The following is a 13,693-nucleotide window of genomic DNA, read 5'->3' on the forward strand; positions in this document are numbered from 1 at the left end:
GGCCACGGACAACTGAATGTTCAGAATGGGGAGGCAGGGAAAGCCGAGTTGATGTAGCACTGGAGTCTGAGGACTCAATCAGAAGTGGCTCAGGCTAAGTCCTGGTCCAGACACAACCCCCACTGGCACCTGAGGAGGGAGAAAGATGAGGGTCCCCCATTCTTATGACCCCCAGCAATTCATAGCAATTAAAAGCCATAGAAAAACCCCACAACAATAATTATAATACAAGAAAGATGGAGTGAAAGAAACATTATTATGGTGATCAATACCTACCCCAGAGCCCAGAAACACAGATCTGCCCCTCAATCTTCTAGCTTCTCCCCAAATAAAGCCAAGAGAGTCTGAGAAAAGGATAATGAGGTAACCAAAAATCAAGAACCCCCAAGGGAAGTCCTGAGAGAATGAGGAGGAAGAGGCCAGGGGGCCCCCTCTCAGAGGTCACTGAGCTGAGATCACCCCAAACAGCCCCCAGATGGGGGCCAGAGGAGTGGAGGGTCTGAGGTAGGCCCGAGGTGGGCAGGAGCACTCAGAGGAGAGAGGGAACCCCTCTCCTGGCACCCTGATCCTGTATGTTGGTTGCCAGCTTGGAGTGTGAGTGGTGAAGTCCTATCTTGGGGAACAGAGGAGGGGGAAATGAGGCTGGGTCAGTTGACTTTGGCCAAGCCTGCTGCCGGCGGGAAGTGGCTCCTGGGCTGGGCAGTGTCCTCATTTGAGTAGAGAGAGAGCAGCGAGGGTCCCAGGCCTGTGAGGGAGATGGAAAAGGAACCAGAGATGAATCCTCACTCGAACCCTATCTCCCCTACGTGTGGTGGGGAGACAGGCAAACCTATAACAAACAGTAGTGAAATTCAAGCAAGCTGGATTTTCTCTCTGAACCTCAGGTCGTGGGGACATTTAGGGCAGTGGCTAAGAAATCCCTTAAGGCAAGTTGGTATATGTTTCTGTTTGCTCTGTCCCTCTTTCATGTAACAAATATGAAAGGGCTTCAAAAAATTCTTGGAAAAAATCTTATTATCTTGTCTTTCCTTTTTTTTGTTTTTAACAATCAGTTTAAAGCCCCCTCATCGTTTTAGAACGTAGGCCATGTTCCAGACACTATCCTTAGGCATGAGTGAAACACATAGAAAAACGTGCCCTCGTGGCACTCACATGCTGCCTGAGTTTGAATCCAGGCTCTGCTATTTACACTGCGGTGCAATCTGGGCCAGGTGACTTCACCTGTCCATGCCTAAGTGACATGGGCTAATCACCGTCCCTCCCTCACTAGGGTACTGAGTTACAAGCACAATGCTAGGTGTTAGGGACACAGCAAATGAAGACACACAACAAACACCATGCCCTTGGGGACCTGACTTTCTAGTTGTTGTTGTTGTTAAGTGCCATCGAGTTGGTTCTGACCCATAGCGACCCTGGATGGGGTTTCTGAGGAGCAGATGGTGAGCTTGAACCACCAACCTTGCAGTTCAAACGGCTTTGCAGTCTGGTGCATTAACCCACAGTGCCACACCAGGACTTTCTAGTTGTTGTTGTTGTTGTTAAGTGCCTTCGAGTCGGTTCCGACCCATAGCGACCCTGTACAGGGTTTCCGAGGCTGTAAATCTTTACGGGAGCAGAAAGCCTCATCTTTCTCCCGCGGAACGGCTGGTAGTTTCGAACTGCTGGCCTTAAGGTTCGCAGCCTGATTCGTAACCACTACGCTACCAGAGGACTTTCTAGTAGGGGGCATCAATTAGGAAATCGGGAAATGATGCTTAAGGGGTCTTGGTGGTACAGTGGTTTAAGTATTAGGCTGCTAACAGAAAGTCTGCAGGTTCAAACCCACCAGCTGCTCTGCAGGAACAAGATTAGGCAGTCTGCTCTTTGTAGAGATTTACAGACTCGGAAACCTTAAAGACCAGTTCTACTCTGTTCCATAGGATCACTGCGAGTTGGAATCAACACAATGGTTGTTGTGGGTTTGGTTTGGTTATATAAAGCCTGGGAGAGTATAAAGTGGGAGCAGTTGGCTTTGTGTGATAACCACCAGATCCACAGTTCAAACCCACCAGCTGCTCTGTGGAAGAAAGATGAGGCTTTCTGCTCCTGCAAAGATTTACAGCCTTGGAAACCCTATACAGGGTCACTATAAGTCAGAATCAACTCAACGGTACTTAACAACAAAAAACACACCTGGGGACAGCTTCTGTGACAGGCACTGCCCGGCCTCACATACACAGAAGAGTAAGAGCAGAGACCAAGGCATCCCTGGACTCAGCACCCCCCAGTCCTCCTCCCCCTAGGGCTCACCATTAGGGAGAAGAGAGCCAACAAATTAAATAAATCAAATAACAACACATACACACATGTTGTTAAGTGTTATCGAGTCAGTTCCAACACTTAGGGACCCTGGTGAGTTTGAACCACTGACCTGTGGTTCAAATGGACCTTGTGGTCCAGTGCTTATCCTACAGAGTTACACCAGAAGTCCATATGTAACTCAATAGTGTAATAATAATTACAAAGTGCTCTGGGAAACAAGCCTTTCCCAAAATGCTCTGGGAAATGTGTAAAGTGAGGGAACCTGACCCCAGCTAAGGGGAAGGGTGGGGAGGCAGTCTTTGAACGTGTCCCGAGAAGTGTAATGTTTGAGCTTAAACGATCCACTAAAATCTAACTGCTGCCAAGCCGAGTCCAACTCATGGTGACCCTAGAGGACACAGTCAAACTGACAGGCTAGAACTGCCCCGTAGGGTTTCCAAGTCTGAAATCTTTACGGTGTGGTGCTGTAGGATAAGCACTGGACAAGGAACCACCATGAAACCCACCAGCTGCTCTTCAGAAACCCTATATAGGGTTGCTATGAGTCAGAACCGACTCGACGGCATTTAACAACAAATCTTTACAGAAGTCGACTGCCACATCTTTCTCAATAGTTGACCTTTCAGTAAGCAGCTGAATGCTTAACCACTGCACCACCAGAACTCTTGCTTAGATCTAAAACAAAAAACATAAACAAAAAACCCAAGTCAATTCCAACGCATAGTGACCCCGATAGGACAAAGTAGAACCGCCTCATAGGGTTCCCAAGGCTGTAAATCTTTATGGGAGAAGATTGCCTCATCTTTCTCCTGCAGAGTAGCTGGGCTGCTAAACATAAGGACGGTGGTTCGAGCTCACCAGCTGCTCTGTGGAAGAAAGATGAGGCTTTCTGCTCCTGTAAAAATGTACAGCCTCAGAAATCCTATCCAGGTTGACTATGAGTTGGAACTGATTGGCTGGCACTTAACAGGTTAAACAAGAATAGAAAGATTTCCAAAGGTAGCCAAGAATAAGGAGGTTAAGGCAGCTGCAACCCCAGTCTGGTCAGGCTCCAAAGTATAATCATATGTAGCCTCCGGAGACCTAGGCTCGGGTCCGGGCTTGGCCTCCACCCACAAGTGTGGTCTTGGTAAGCCATGTCTCCCCAGGGCCTCACTTTCCCCAGCAGAGCCCACAATGTTCCTGAGAGGAGAGAGGGCTACTAGTTCTCACCAAGTGCCTTCAGGCACAGAAAGCCCCCCACTGCCTCCAACCAGCCATGGGGGTACCTCCCAGGACAAAGGGGGGCCCCAGGCTCTTTGCACACCTAAGCTGCTACTTACCCAGGGACTCACTTAGGTCCAAGACGTGGGTGCTGGGATCTTGCTGACTCCCTACAGCTGGTCCTCCAGCCAGGAGGAAACTCTGTAGGAGGGGACAAAGCCACTGTGAAGGTGAAGTTCATTGCCACTGAGCTGTCTGGTCAAACGTACTGGGCTGGATGTTGCTAGAGGGCATTTTGTTAATGTGATTAATGTGAATAAACAGTTGATTCTTAGTAAAGGAGATGATGTGGGTGGGCCTTGTGCCAAAACTGAGGTTTCTGAGAAAAAAAATCAGCCTGGAGAAACACACACACATATTATCTAAAAGTGGTGTAAATGGTTAACACACTTGGCTAGTAACCAAAAGGCTGCAGGTTTGAGTCCACCCAAAGAAACCTCAGAAGAAACGTCTGGCAATCTATTTCTGAAAAATCAGTCATTGATAACCCTATGGAGTGCAGCTCTTCTCTGACCACATGGGTCAGTGTTAACCGGATGGCGCATGGTGTTACTGGTCTCTCTCTTGCTCCTATTTGTTTTGCCTGAAGATCTCTAATACCATCACCTTCATCATCATCATCATCATCACCAACACCCAAGTAGGTACGATGATGATGCAGTGGCTAGGGCACCACGGGGAGACTTTAGTTAGGGCTTTGTGCCAGACACCCTATATGTATTTCTCCTTGTCCCCTTCTTTCCCCTCTTCCATGCCACAGAGGCTGGCCTGCATGATCCACATCAGCATGTGACCTCACGCTGTGTGCTCTGAGTTCTGCACATTGAAGGCACCTACTATGTGTGCTTAATGGACTGCAAAGCCCTTTCCTATCTCTTACCTGAGCCAGAAAATCAAAGCCCTAATCTTAGTTGGACCACTGATCTTGTATGTGACCTTTAGGTAGCCCCTGAGCCTCTCTGGGCCTTGGTTTTCCCATCTATAAAATAGTTTTAAGCCTATTCAATTTGGAGGGCCAGAGAATCCCACCAATCTCCAAACATACCAGACTGATGGGAGGGAGCAGGAAGTATTCGGGCTCTGAGCTGGAGAGACGCTTGGGGGGTCTCACACCTAGTAGTTCCACTCCTTCGTCCTCGTCCTCTGGGCGCTGGGCCAGGGTCCTGGAGTAAAATAGTCAGGAATCTCAAGTCAGGAAACCTGGACAGGTATGGGTACCAACGTAGGCAGGAAATGAGCATTCATTTGCTCTCCAAACACTTATTTATTTTTCTATTCATACACCCACCAAAGCATTCATTCATCCATCTGCATATCATCCATCCATTACCCATCCAGCATTCACATAGCAGTCTATCCTATACATCATCCATCTGTCCAAGTATCTGCCAATCCATAGTCTCATTCTTCCATCCGATGATGCATCACCTACTCACCCATCCAATCTCTCATCTGTCTTGTGTTCATCTATCTGCACACCGCCTCTCTCTTCCTCCCTCTATCCATCTACCCCACCAACTCACCCATCTTTCCATCCACCGCCTATATTCACTAATTCCTCCTTCCTTCATTTAATAAGTATTTATTAAGCCACTACTATATGCTCAGCCTCAAGCTAGAAGCCTTGCAAGACACCAAGATGTCTCCATAAATGCTTCACAAGGATAGTAAAGAGATTACTTCTGGAGCCTAGATGAGCACATGCCTACAACTGGGAGAATAAAAACATGAGTATTAATAATACAATGTCTTTGAAAGGAGCCTTGGTAGCATAGTGGGTTACGACTTGGGCTGCTAACCACAATGTCAGCAGTTCGAATCTACCAGCTACTCCACCACAGGAGAGAGATGAGGCTTTCTGCTCCTGTAAAGATTTACAGCCTTGGAAACCCTATGCAGGGTGGCTATGAGTCAGAACTGACTCGATGGCACACCACCACCACCATCACCAATGTCTTTGGAAGGGGAACGTGGACCCTCTGAAATTATGTGCAAACTTCTGAATCTGTGTGCATTTGTAAGTTTTGGCAGGGGGAAGTCTATAGCTTTCATCAGATTCTCAAAGAGTTAGGAAATCCAGTTGTAGACAGTTTCTCCAACATTGTAGCAATATTCTCTTAGCTGTTAACAACAACTGTCACCAGATCAGAGTTATAAATTGCATTGTGTCCCCTGAAAAGATACCGAATTCAACTAGGAATGTGACTCAGCTTGGAAATAGGGTCTTTGAAGATGTTATCAGTTAACATGAGGTCATAAGTAGGGCGGGTCCTAATCCAATATGGCAGGTGTCTTTTATAAAAGAGAGGTGGTGGTTATGCGCCATGGAGGGGGTTCTAACTCATAGTGACCCTGTATAGGGTTTCCAAGGCTGTCAATCTTTACTGGAGCAGACAGCTTCATCTTAGCCTCATCTTTCTCCTGAGGAACAGCTGGTAGTTTTGAACTGCTGATCTTGAGGTTAGCATCCCATCTCGTAACCATTACACTACCAAAGCTCTTGACAGACACAGAAATGCAGAAGGAAGACAGCGGTGTGATGGCAGAAGCAGAGCCACAGACCAGGAATGACAAGGATCGTCAGCCATCACCAGAAGCTAGGAGAGGTGTGAAAGATCTTCTTCTTTAGAACCCTCAGAAGGAGCCGATAACCCTGATATTGGACTTCAAGTTTCCCAAACTGACACAATAAATGTCTGTTCTCACAAGCCACCCACTTCATGGTACTTTGTTACTGCAGTCCTGAGAGGGTTGGTAAATCACTGGTAGAATTCTTCCCTCCATGTGGGAGACTGGAGTTCCATTCCTAGCTGCTGCACCTTATCGGGTGCAGACAACTCCGTCACTGGGGGCTTGCAATGTTACTATGATGCTGACCAGATTTCAGCTGAGTGATGGGCTAGGAAGAAACATCTAGAGATCTACTTTTGAAGATCAGTCAATGAAATGTCTATGGACAATGACAGTCTGATCAGGCACCAATCATGGGGGTGACTCAGGACCAGGCCCCATTTTGTCTCATTGTGCATGGGGTTGTCATAAGTACAGGTCGACTCGGCAGCAGTAAATAACAATCAGAAACAGGCAGATATAAATACACTCCCAAGGACAGAACCCTGGATGGCCAGTGGGATTTGGATGAACAATGAAAACATGGAGGGCAATCTAGAAGGGTGGCAGAGCATAGGCAAAGACTTGGAGGTTGGGACAAACCCGGCATGTGCTGGGATCCTATGGGTTTGGTTGAAGCAGAGGTCAGGATAGGAGAAGAGTTATTGGTAAGGCTGGGATACGAGGCCAGGGCAAAAGAGAGGGCAGGGGTCTTTTCTATAGTCCCTGGATAGCCCCCCTTTACTGTGGCTCACCTCTTCCGAGCCCCAGCCATGGGGGAGGGTGCTGAAGGGTCTCCTCTGGAGGGGCTGGAGCAGCTCAGCCGGGGGTCACTTCCCCAGCGGGGCAGCAGAGAGGGCTCAGGGGTTGGGGGTGACAGGCCGTGGAAGCTCCGAGCACGGGGCCGGGGGACCGCCCCTGGAGGTCTGTGGTGGGCTCTGGGTAGCTGCTCGCTGGAGTTGAGCTGGAAGTCGTCATCCATAGAGATGTAGGGGGCCAGCATCTCCAAATCCAGAGCATTGACGTCCTGCGGAGGGCAGGAGGGGGTTAAGAGCAGGAGCCTTGAGCTAGGGTGGGCCTGGGCTGGAGTCCCGTTCTACCACTTCTCAGCTGGGTGTCTGAGCTTCAGTTTCCTCATTTGTAAAATGGGGGCAAGGACTTGGTGGTAGCCAGTCACCAATAAGTACCTCAAGGCTCCCTTACCACAGTGACCTGTATAGTGTGGAAAAAATGATGTGTGATTCCGAGATTAGGCTATAAAATTCTGTCTCTGTCTCACGCTGTCTCTCTTTTTCTCAGATCGCTTGCTCTGGGAATATCATGCCATATCATGCATGACTAGCCCTGTGAAAGACTCACAAGGCAAGAAACAGAGGACTCTAGCTATTAGCCAAGTGCATGACATTGGAAGTGGCTCACCTAACTCAGTCACGTCTTCAGATGACTGCAGACCCAGGTGACATTTTGACCGCAAGCCCGAACTACCCAGCTATGTGGCTCCCAATCCATTGACCCTTAGAAACAGTGTGTGATACTAAGTGCTTGTTGTCTTAAGTTGTAAAATTTTAGGGTAATTGGTTATCTAGAAATAGTTAATTCATCAGACTCTGGTATCAAGAGTGGGGTGCTAAGGAAAACCTGAAGTATGGGAGTGGCTCTGGAACTGGACAGGGACTGAACGACTTTGAAGACCATGTTAGGGAAAGTGTAAATTGCCTTGAACTGACTATCAGTCAAACTCGGAACTCTGAGGAGGCTGTCAGTGAAGGCTTTCAAGGGAAGTTAAGAAACATGCTATTGGGAACCAGAGAGAAAGCAATCCATGTAGTGGTTGAAAGCTTAGCAACATTATTAACTGCTACTACATGGAAAAAAAGGAGCTCTGGTAGCGTAGTGGTTACGAATCGGGCTGCAAACTGCAAGGTCAACAGTTCTAAACTACCAGCCGCTCCACAGGAGAAAGATGAGGCTTTCTGCTCCCGTAAAGATTTACAGCCTCGGAAACCCTGTACAGGGTCGTTATGGGCTGGAACCGACTCAACAACACTTAACAACAACAACTACATGGAAGGAGTCCTGGTGTGGCATTGTGGGATACGCACTGGACTGCAAGGTCAGTTTGAACTGAAAGGTTGGCGGTTCAAGCTCACCGGTAGCTATGAGTTGGAACCGACTTGACAGCACTTAACAACAACTCCTATGAAGAAAGAAAGAAGCTATAGCTAAGGAGATTCCCAGCCAGATGGTGGAGGAGTTGCTTAATCGCTTCTTGCTATGTGGCACTGTAAGGTCAGCGCTAGACTGTGAACCACAAGGTCGGCAGTTTAAACCCACCAGCTGCTCCTCAGAAACCCTATACAGAGTCACTATGAGTCAGAACCAACTCGACAGCACTTAACAACAGTAAACAGAGTAAAAGACAAGAGGAAAGAGAGATTCCTAAAGGAAGACTGTTAAACATGAAGGAACTCGGATACGAAAGCTTTGAGAATTCTCAACTTTCTCAGATGGTAAATGAGGCTAAAATTAAGAAACCATGTCAGCAAAGAAGCTTACGGTAAAGAAAGCATGACCTAACAATGAAACCTAGGGTGTGGTTGTAAAATTCCTCAGAAAGATCAAAGGTGGTGTCTCAGACAATGCTTTAGTCAGACAAAGGTTCTCCAAAGAGTTTAAGCAGACTCTGTCAATCATATGGCTTCTAATAAATTGAAGGGTATTGTCACTTCGGCCCAAGGTGGAGATTTATGGGTGTGGTTTTTGTCTAATTAAGTTGAACTCCAAAAACATTCACAGGAGACCTACAAAGTTTTTTAAGAGAATTGGTATCAGCAGAGACATTGCCAATGCATACTGAAAGGAGCAGATGTTACACAACATGAAAAGAGGCCTTTGGATCACGTAACTTCTACAAGTACAAAACAAGATGAGAAAACCACTCAGCTATAAATATATTACCTTTTATGAGAAAGGAAGGAAGACTCAGAATGAGGAAATTAGAAAGCAAAACCAAGAGCCACAGAGAACAACTCCATGTTTTAGTAGGAAGCAAAAGAAAGGCATTCTAATAAAAAAAATTCCCAATATTTGTCCAGCTGGATTTGAAAATTGTCAGTTGACAACTGTATGCTTCAACTTTCCCCCCTTTTGGATAGGAGGGTTTACGGCGGTTATTCTATGCCTGCCCCACCACTGTATGTTGGGTATATGGGTGGCAGATAATTTGTCTCACTAGTTGATGGGCCTACAAATTGAAAGGAGCTATACTTGAAGAGTTTCATGTGCACCTGAATCTGATTTAAATGACGATACAAGTAAATGCTAAATTTGGGTGTGGTGCGGTACTTTTGGAGGTCTTGGTGGGGATGAATATTTTGAATCATGGGGGGGCTCCCAATGATCTCTCTCTGCATTTTAGTATTATGTAGGCAACAATTATAAGGTTGGCCCAGGATTGGGCAGTGAGTGTTTCATTTCTGTTGTGCATAGGGTCGCTATGAGTCGGTACCGACTCGATGGCACCTAACAACAACAACAACAAACCACACTGTACTGAGTTGGTCTGTGTGACCAATACAATGTACCAGAAGTGATGTACTGTATCTTCTGGATTGGGATTTCCTATTTTTTTTTAAATTACTAGCTCTAGGGAAAACCAGCCACCATGCTGTGAGGATACTCAGCCTATACAGAGGTCCATGTGGTAAGGAACTGATGCCTCCGGTCAAAGCAGCAAGGAACTGAGACCTGCCAACAACCACGTGAGTGAGCTTGGAAACAGATTCTCTAGCCACATAGGACGGTAGCCCTGGCTGACAGCTTGACTTCAAACTCATGAAAGACCCCGAGCAAAAAACCACTCCAGGTGACTCCAGGTTCCTGTCACAGAAACTGTGTGATGTCATCAATGTTATAAGCTATTAAGATTTGGGCTGATTTGTTATACATCAATAGATAACTAATACATTATGTCACTGCCATCGATCTGTCTAGTCCATTAATTAATTATCCATCCATCCATCCATCATCCATCCAATGAACAATGGTCCATCCATCCAAATATTCATTCAAACATTCATCTAAGTATCTATCTAAACATCTATCATCGTCTACCTAATGAATCAATGGCCCATCTAGTCAACTATCCATCCATTCATCCAATGGTCTACCTATTCAACTATCTAGCCAAGTATTCATCCATTCATTCAAATGTCTAAACATGATCCATCTAGCTACCATTATCCATCTCATGAATCAATGATCCTTCTAGCCAACTATCCAGCCGTCCATTCACATCCAATGATTCCACCACCCTTTCCTCAAGTCCAGATATGTCAACCCAAGAGGCACAGAGGTGAAGACCATTGTTTCCATCCTGTTCCTTACCTGAGCTATGTCTAGATCTGTCTCCACTGCCTCAGGGTCTTTCCCAGAGGCAAAGAGTTTGTGTGATTTCTCCACATCCACAAGTAACTCATTGGGGAGATCAGCCTGTGGGGAGACAGAGTGGAGACTTTAAGAAGTCTTGAGCCTGAGGGATGTCAACTGTCAGATAGTCTGGACATTTTGAGCTCAGGGTCAGGAGTGGGGGTCAAACGGACCTCTGAGGTCAAAGGAAAAAATATGTTAACTTCCATAACCTATGGAGCACCTATTTGGGGCCACGTCCCTCCTTAATGTTTGACCATGAGTGACCTTTTTAAACTTCACAACAACCAATGAAGTGGTTACTTGTTATAGTCACAGTTTTGTGTTTTCTTGACTGAGCCAGGATTCTCAGTGGCACCAAGATGAGCTCTGCTATGAGCAGCCAATCAGTTGAAAGGAAGCTTCCTTGGGGGTGTGGCCTGCTTCCAATATATCAGATGCTCAGGCAAAGCGTGTTTGATCGTCGCTGGGTCTGGATCATGCATCAGTCTGGCTCATCCTCTGACCTCCAGTTCTTTGGATTTGAGCAAGTGGTCTGCTCTATTAACCTGTGGATCCTGAGAGTCACCAGCAGCCTGCTTTCTTACCTGCCTGCTTGCTGTCTGACCTGCAATCTTGTTTCATCAGAAGAAGTCTCCAGCCTAGTAGGCGGACCCCGGACTCCGTACCTGCCCACCTCTACAACAGTCTGAGTCATTTCCTTGACATAAATTTCACTTTATCGATAATATATAAGCTTCAGTGGCTTTGTTTCTCTAGAGAATCCAGCCTAGGACATTTGTTACTATCCTCATTTTACAGGTGAAGAAACTGAAGAATTCACTTGCCCACAGTGACATAGTTGATAAGTGTCAGATTCTGGATTTGAATCTAGATCTGTAACAAATACCTCAGGTGGGGTCCACACTCTAAAATTGTAATGATTGAAGAATCTGGAACCCCAGGTCCCATCTCATCCCAACCTTCCCATTACACAGCTGGGGAGAGTCCAAGTTCAAGCCAAAGAGAGTCCGGATCCTGAGGAATCCAGTGGCTGGGACTGCTTACCGGAAGAGGGCTCTGGGGACGCCGTGCAGCTGGAGGTGTGCTAGGGGTGGCGGCTGCTGAAACCCCATCCAGGATGGGTGCCAGGAGGCGGCGGAGGTCAGGGCTACAGAAGCGACGTGGGTCAGCGGCCAGGGCAGCCTCGCTCAGGGCTGGGGGATGCAGGAAAGCCAGGATCCGCGGACCATGAGTGTCTGCAGGACATGTAGAGGTGAAGAAAACATGGGGGTGGTCCACTCCAGCCCTCCATTAGCAACCCCAGAGTTGACATCTCCAACCACCAATCAGGATGGACACCAAATATCAACAGACAGTCTAGACATTTCAGTTCCGGGATTCCACAGATGGGACACAAAGAGGGTGTAAACCATTCTAGGTGCTGCCGGGACAGTTCTGGAGAGGCCCCTATTGGGCCAGGTATTAACCCTTTGGTTGTCAGATTGTGGAAAAGTCCCAGAGGGTTCTGGGAGAAGGGAGGGGATGGTACCCAGTTGACAAAGACAGCCATATGGTGTGGTGTGGTGTTGTTGTTGTTGTTGTTAAGTGCCATCGAGTCGGGTCCGACCCATAGCGACCCTGTACAGGGTTTCCGAGGGTGTAAATCTTTACGGGAGTAGAAAGCCTCATCTTTCTCCCGCGGAGCGGCTGGTAGTTTCGAACCGCTGACCTTAAGGTTCGCAGCCCGATTCGTAACCACTACGCTACCAGAGCTCCTTATATGGTGTGGTAGAGCTTCCATATTTAAAAACAATACAGCTGTTGTTTTGGGGTGCCATTAAGTAAACTTTCTACTCACAGCTACCCCGTGTGACAGAGCAGAACTGCCCCATTGGGTTTCCTAGGCTGTCATTTTATGGGGGCAGATTCCTAGGTCTTTTCTCCTGAAGAGCCGCCGTTGGGTTCAAACCACCAATCTTTCTGTTAGCAGCCGAAGACTTACTGTTACGTCACCATGGCTGAACCCTGTTGTTTCAGCTGCACAGAAGTAGGGGGCCTGCAGGTTAGATGAATGGGCTGGTCCAAGCCCTCAAGGGGATTCTAAGGTTAAAAAGTGGCTCCAAATTTGGGAAGGGTGATAGTTGAATAAAATTATGAATGTATTTAATGTCACTGAAATGTACATGTGACAACTCATGAAGTAGCAAGCGTTTTGTTACCTGTACTCGTATATTTACTACAATAAAATAAGAGAAAAATTTCAATACAATGATAACAAAAGAAAAAGAAGCGGCTCGATGCTAGAAAGAAGAGGTAGCACCATCCCCTTCTCACACCCAGGCCCAGCTGCCAGCAACAGCAAGAGAAGTAGGACCTTAATGGACAAATAGGGACACATTAGGGGGAGAAGAAGGAAGAGATGGAAGGAAGTTAGATTTGCAAGAGTTACAGGGATAATGGGAAAACAGAGTAGAGAGGTAGGAGAGGGGAATCAACTGAGGGATGGAGGCAATGGGGAGCCATAGCAGGCTCTAGAGCAGAGGGTGACAAGAGCCTGAAGCAATCATCCCAGGAAGGCAGCCCACCCTGGCCTGACCATTCCATACCGAGGTGGTTCCCAGGGCTGGGGGTGTCCTTCTGAGAGGTCGTGGCCCGATGAACTGGTCTGCGAGAGTGTCGCTCCGTCTGCTCCAGGGAGAGCACCACTCCTGTCTCTTCCACCCGGCTGGGGTACAGGGCAGAGAGGGGAGCAGGAGTCAGGGAGAGGCTGTCCTGAGGACCCTCCCAGGTAGTCCCCTTGCTTGTGGTCCTGTCACAAGACACAACCTCATCCTGGAGCCGGAGGGTAGTTTTTTGGAAAAATAATTTGCCACATTACCCTTGTTTATCTTAAGGAGGTTGCTTTTTTGTTGCCGATTCTTCATTACAATAGCATTTCTTAAAAAGTGAAGTGTGTTGCTTCCCAAGCTCCCTCTATTGAAGGGAAGACTGAGAAAAGGGTACTTAGCACCAGGGTGAGGAATGGGGAGGGAAAACTGAGAGGAAGAGAGAAAAGAGGTCCTGAGGAGCAAAGAGCAGGCACCAAGGGACAGAGAGAGGGAAGACTGTG

General features: G+C 47.3%; 1 protein-coding gene across 1 annotated transcript in view; it reads right to left on the bottom strand.

Moving 5' to 3' along the window:
- Window positions 1–647: 647 nt before the first annotated feature.
- The window catches only part of HIF3A (hypoxia inducible factor 3, alpha subunit), a 59,967-nt gene continuing 46,921 nt past the window's right edge, over window positions 648–13,693 (bottom strand). Inside the window, exons 9-15 of the mRNA XM_006868442.1 lie at window positions 13,191–13,309; window positions 11,650–11,840; window positions 10,561–10,665; window positions 6,930–7,201; window positions 4,610–4,727; window positions 3,624–3,705; window positions 648–745 (exon numbers count right to left, since the gene is read on the bottom strand). Coding sequence (XP_006868504.1) covers window positions 648–745; window positions 3,624–3,705; window positions 4,610–4,727; window positions 6,930–7,201; window positions 10,561–10,665; window positions 11,650–11,840; window positions 13,191–13,309 — 985 coding nt within the window. The remainder of the gene's footprint in view (window positions 746–3,623; window positions 3,706–4,609; window positions 4,728–6,929; window positions 7,202–10,560; window positions 10,666–11,649; window positions 11,841–13,190; window positions 13,310–13,693) is intronic.

This window comes from Chrysochloris asiatica, unplaced genomic scaffold (assembly GCF_000296735.1).
Source record: "Chrysochloris asiatica unplaced genomic scaffold, ChrAsi1.0 scaffold00116, whole genome shotgun sequence".
Classification (NCBI taxonomy): Eukaryota; Metazoa; Chordata; class Mammalia; order Afrosoricida; family Chrysochloridae; genus Chrysochloris; species Chrysochloris asiatica.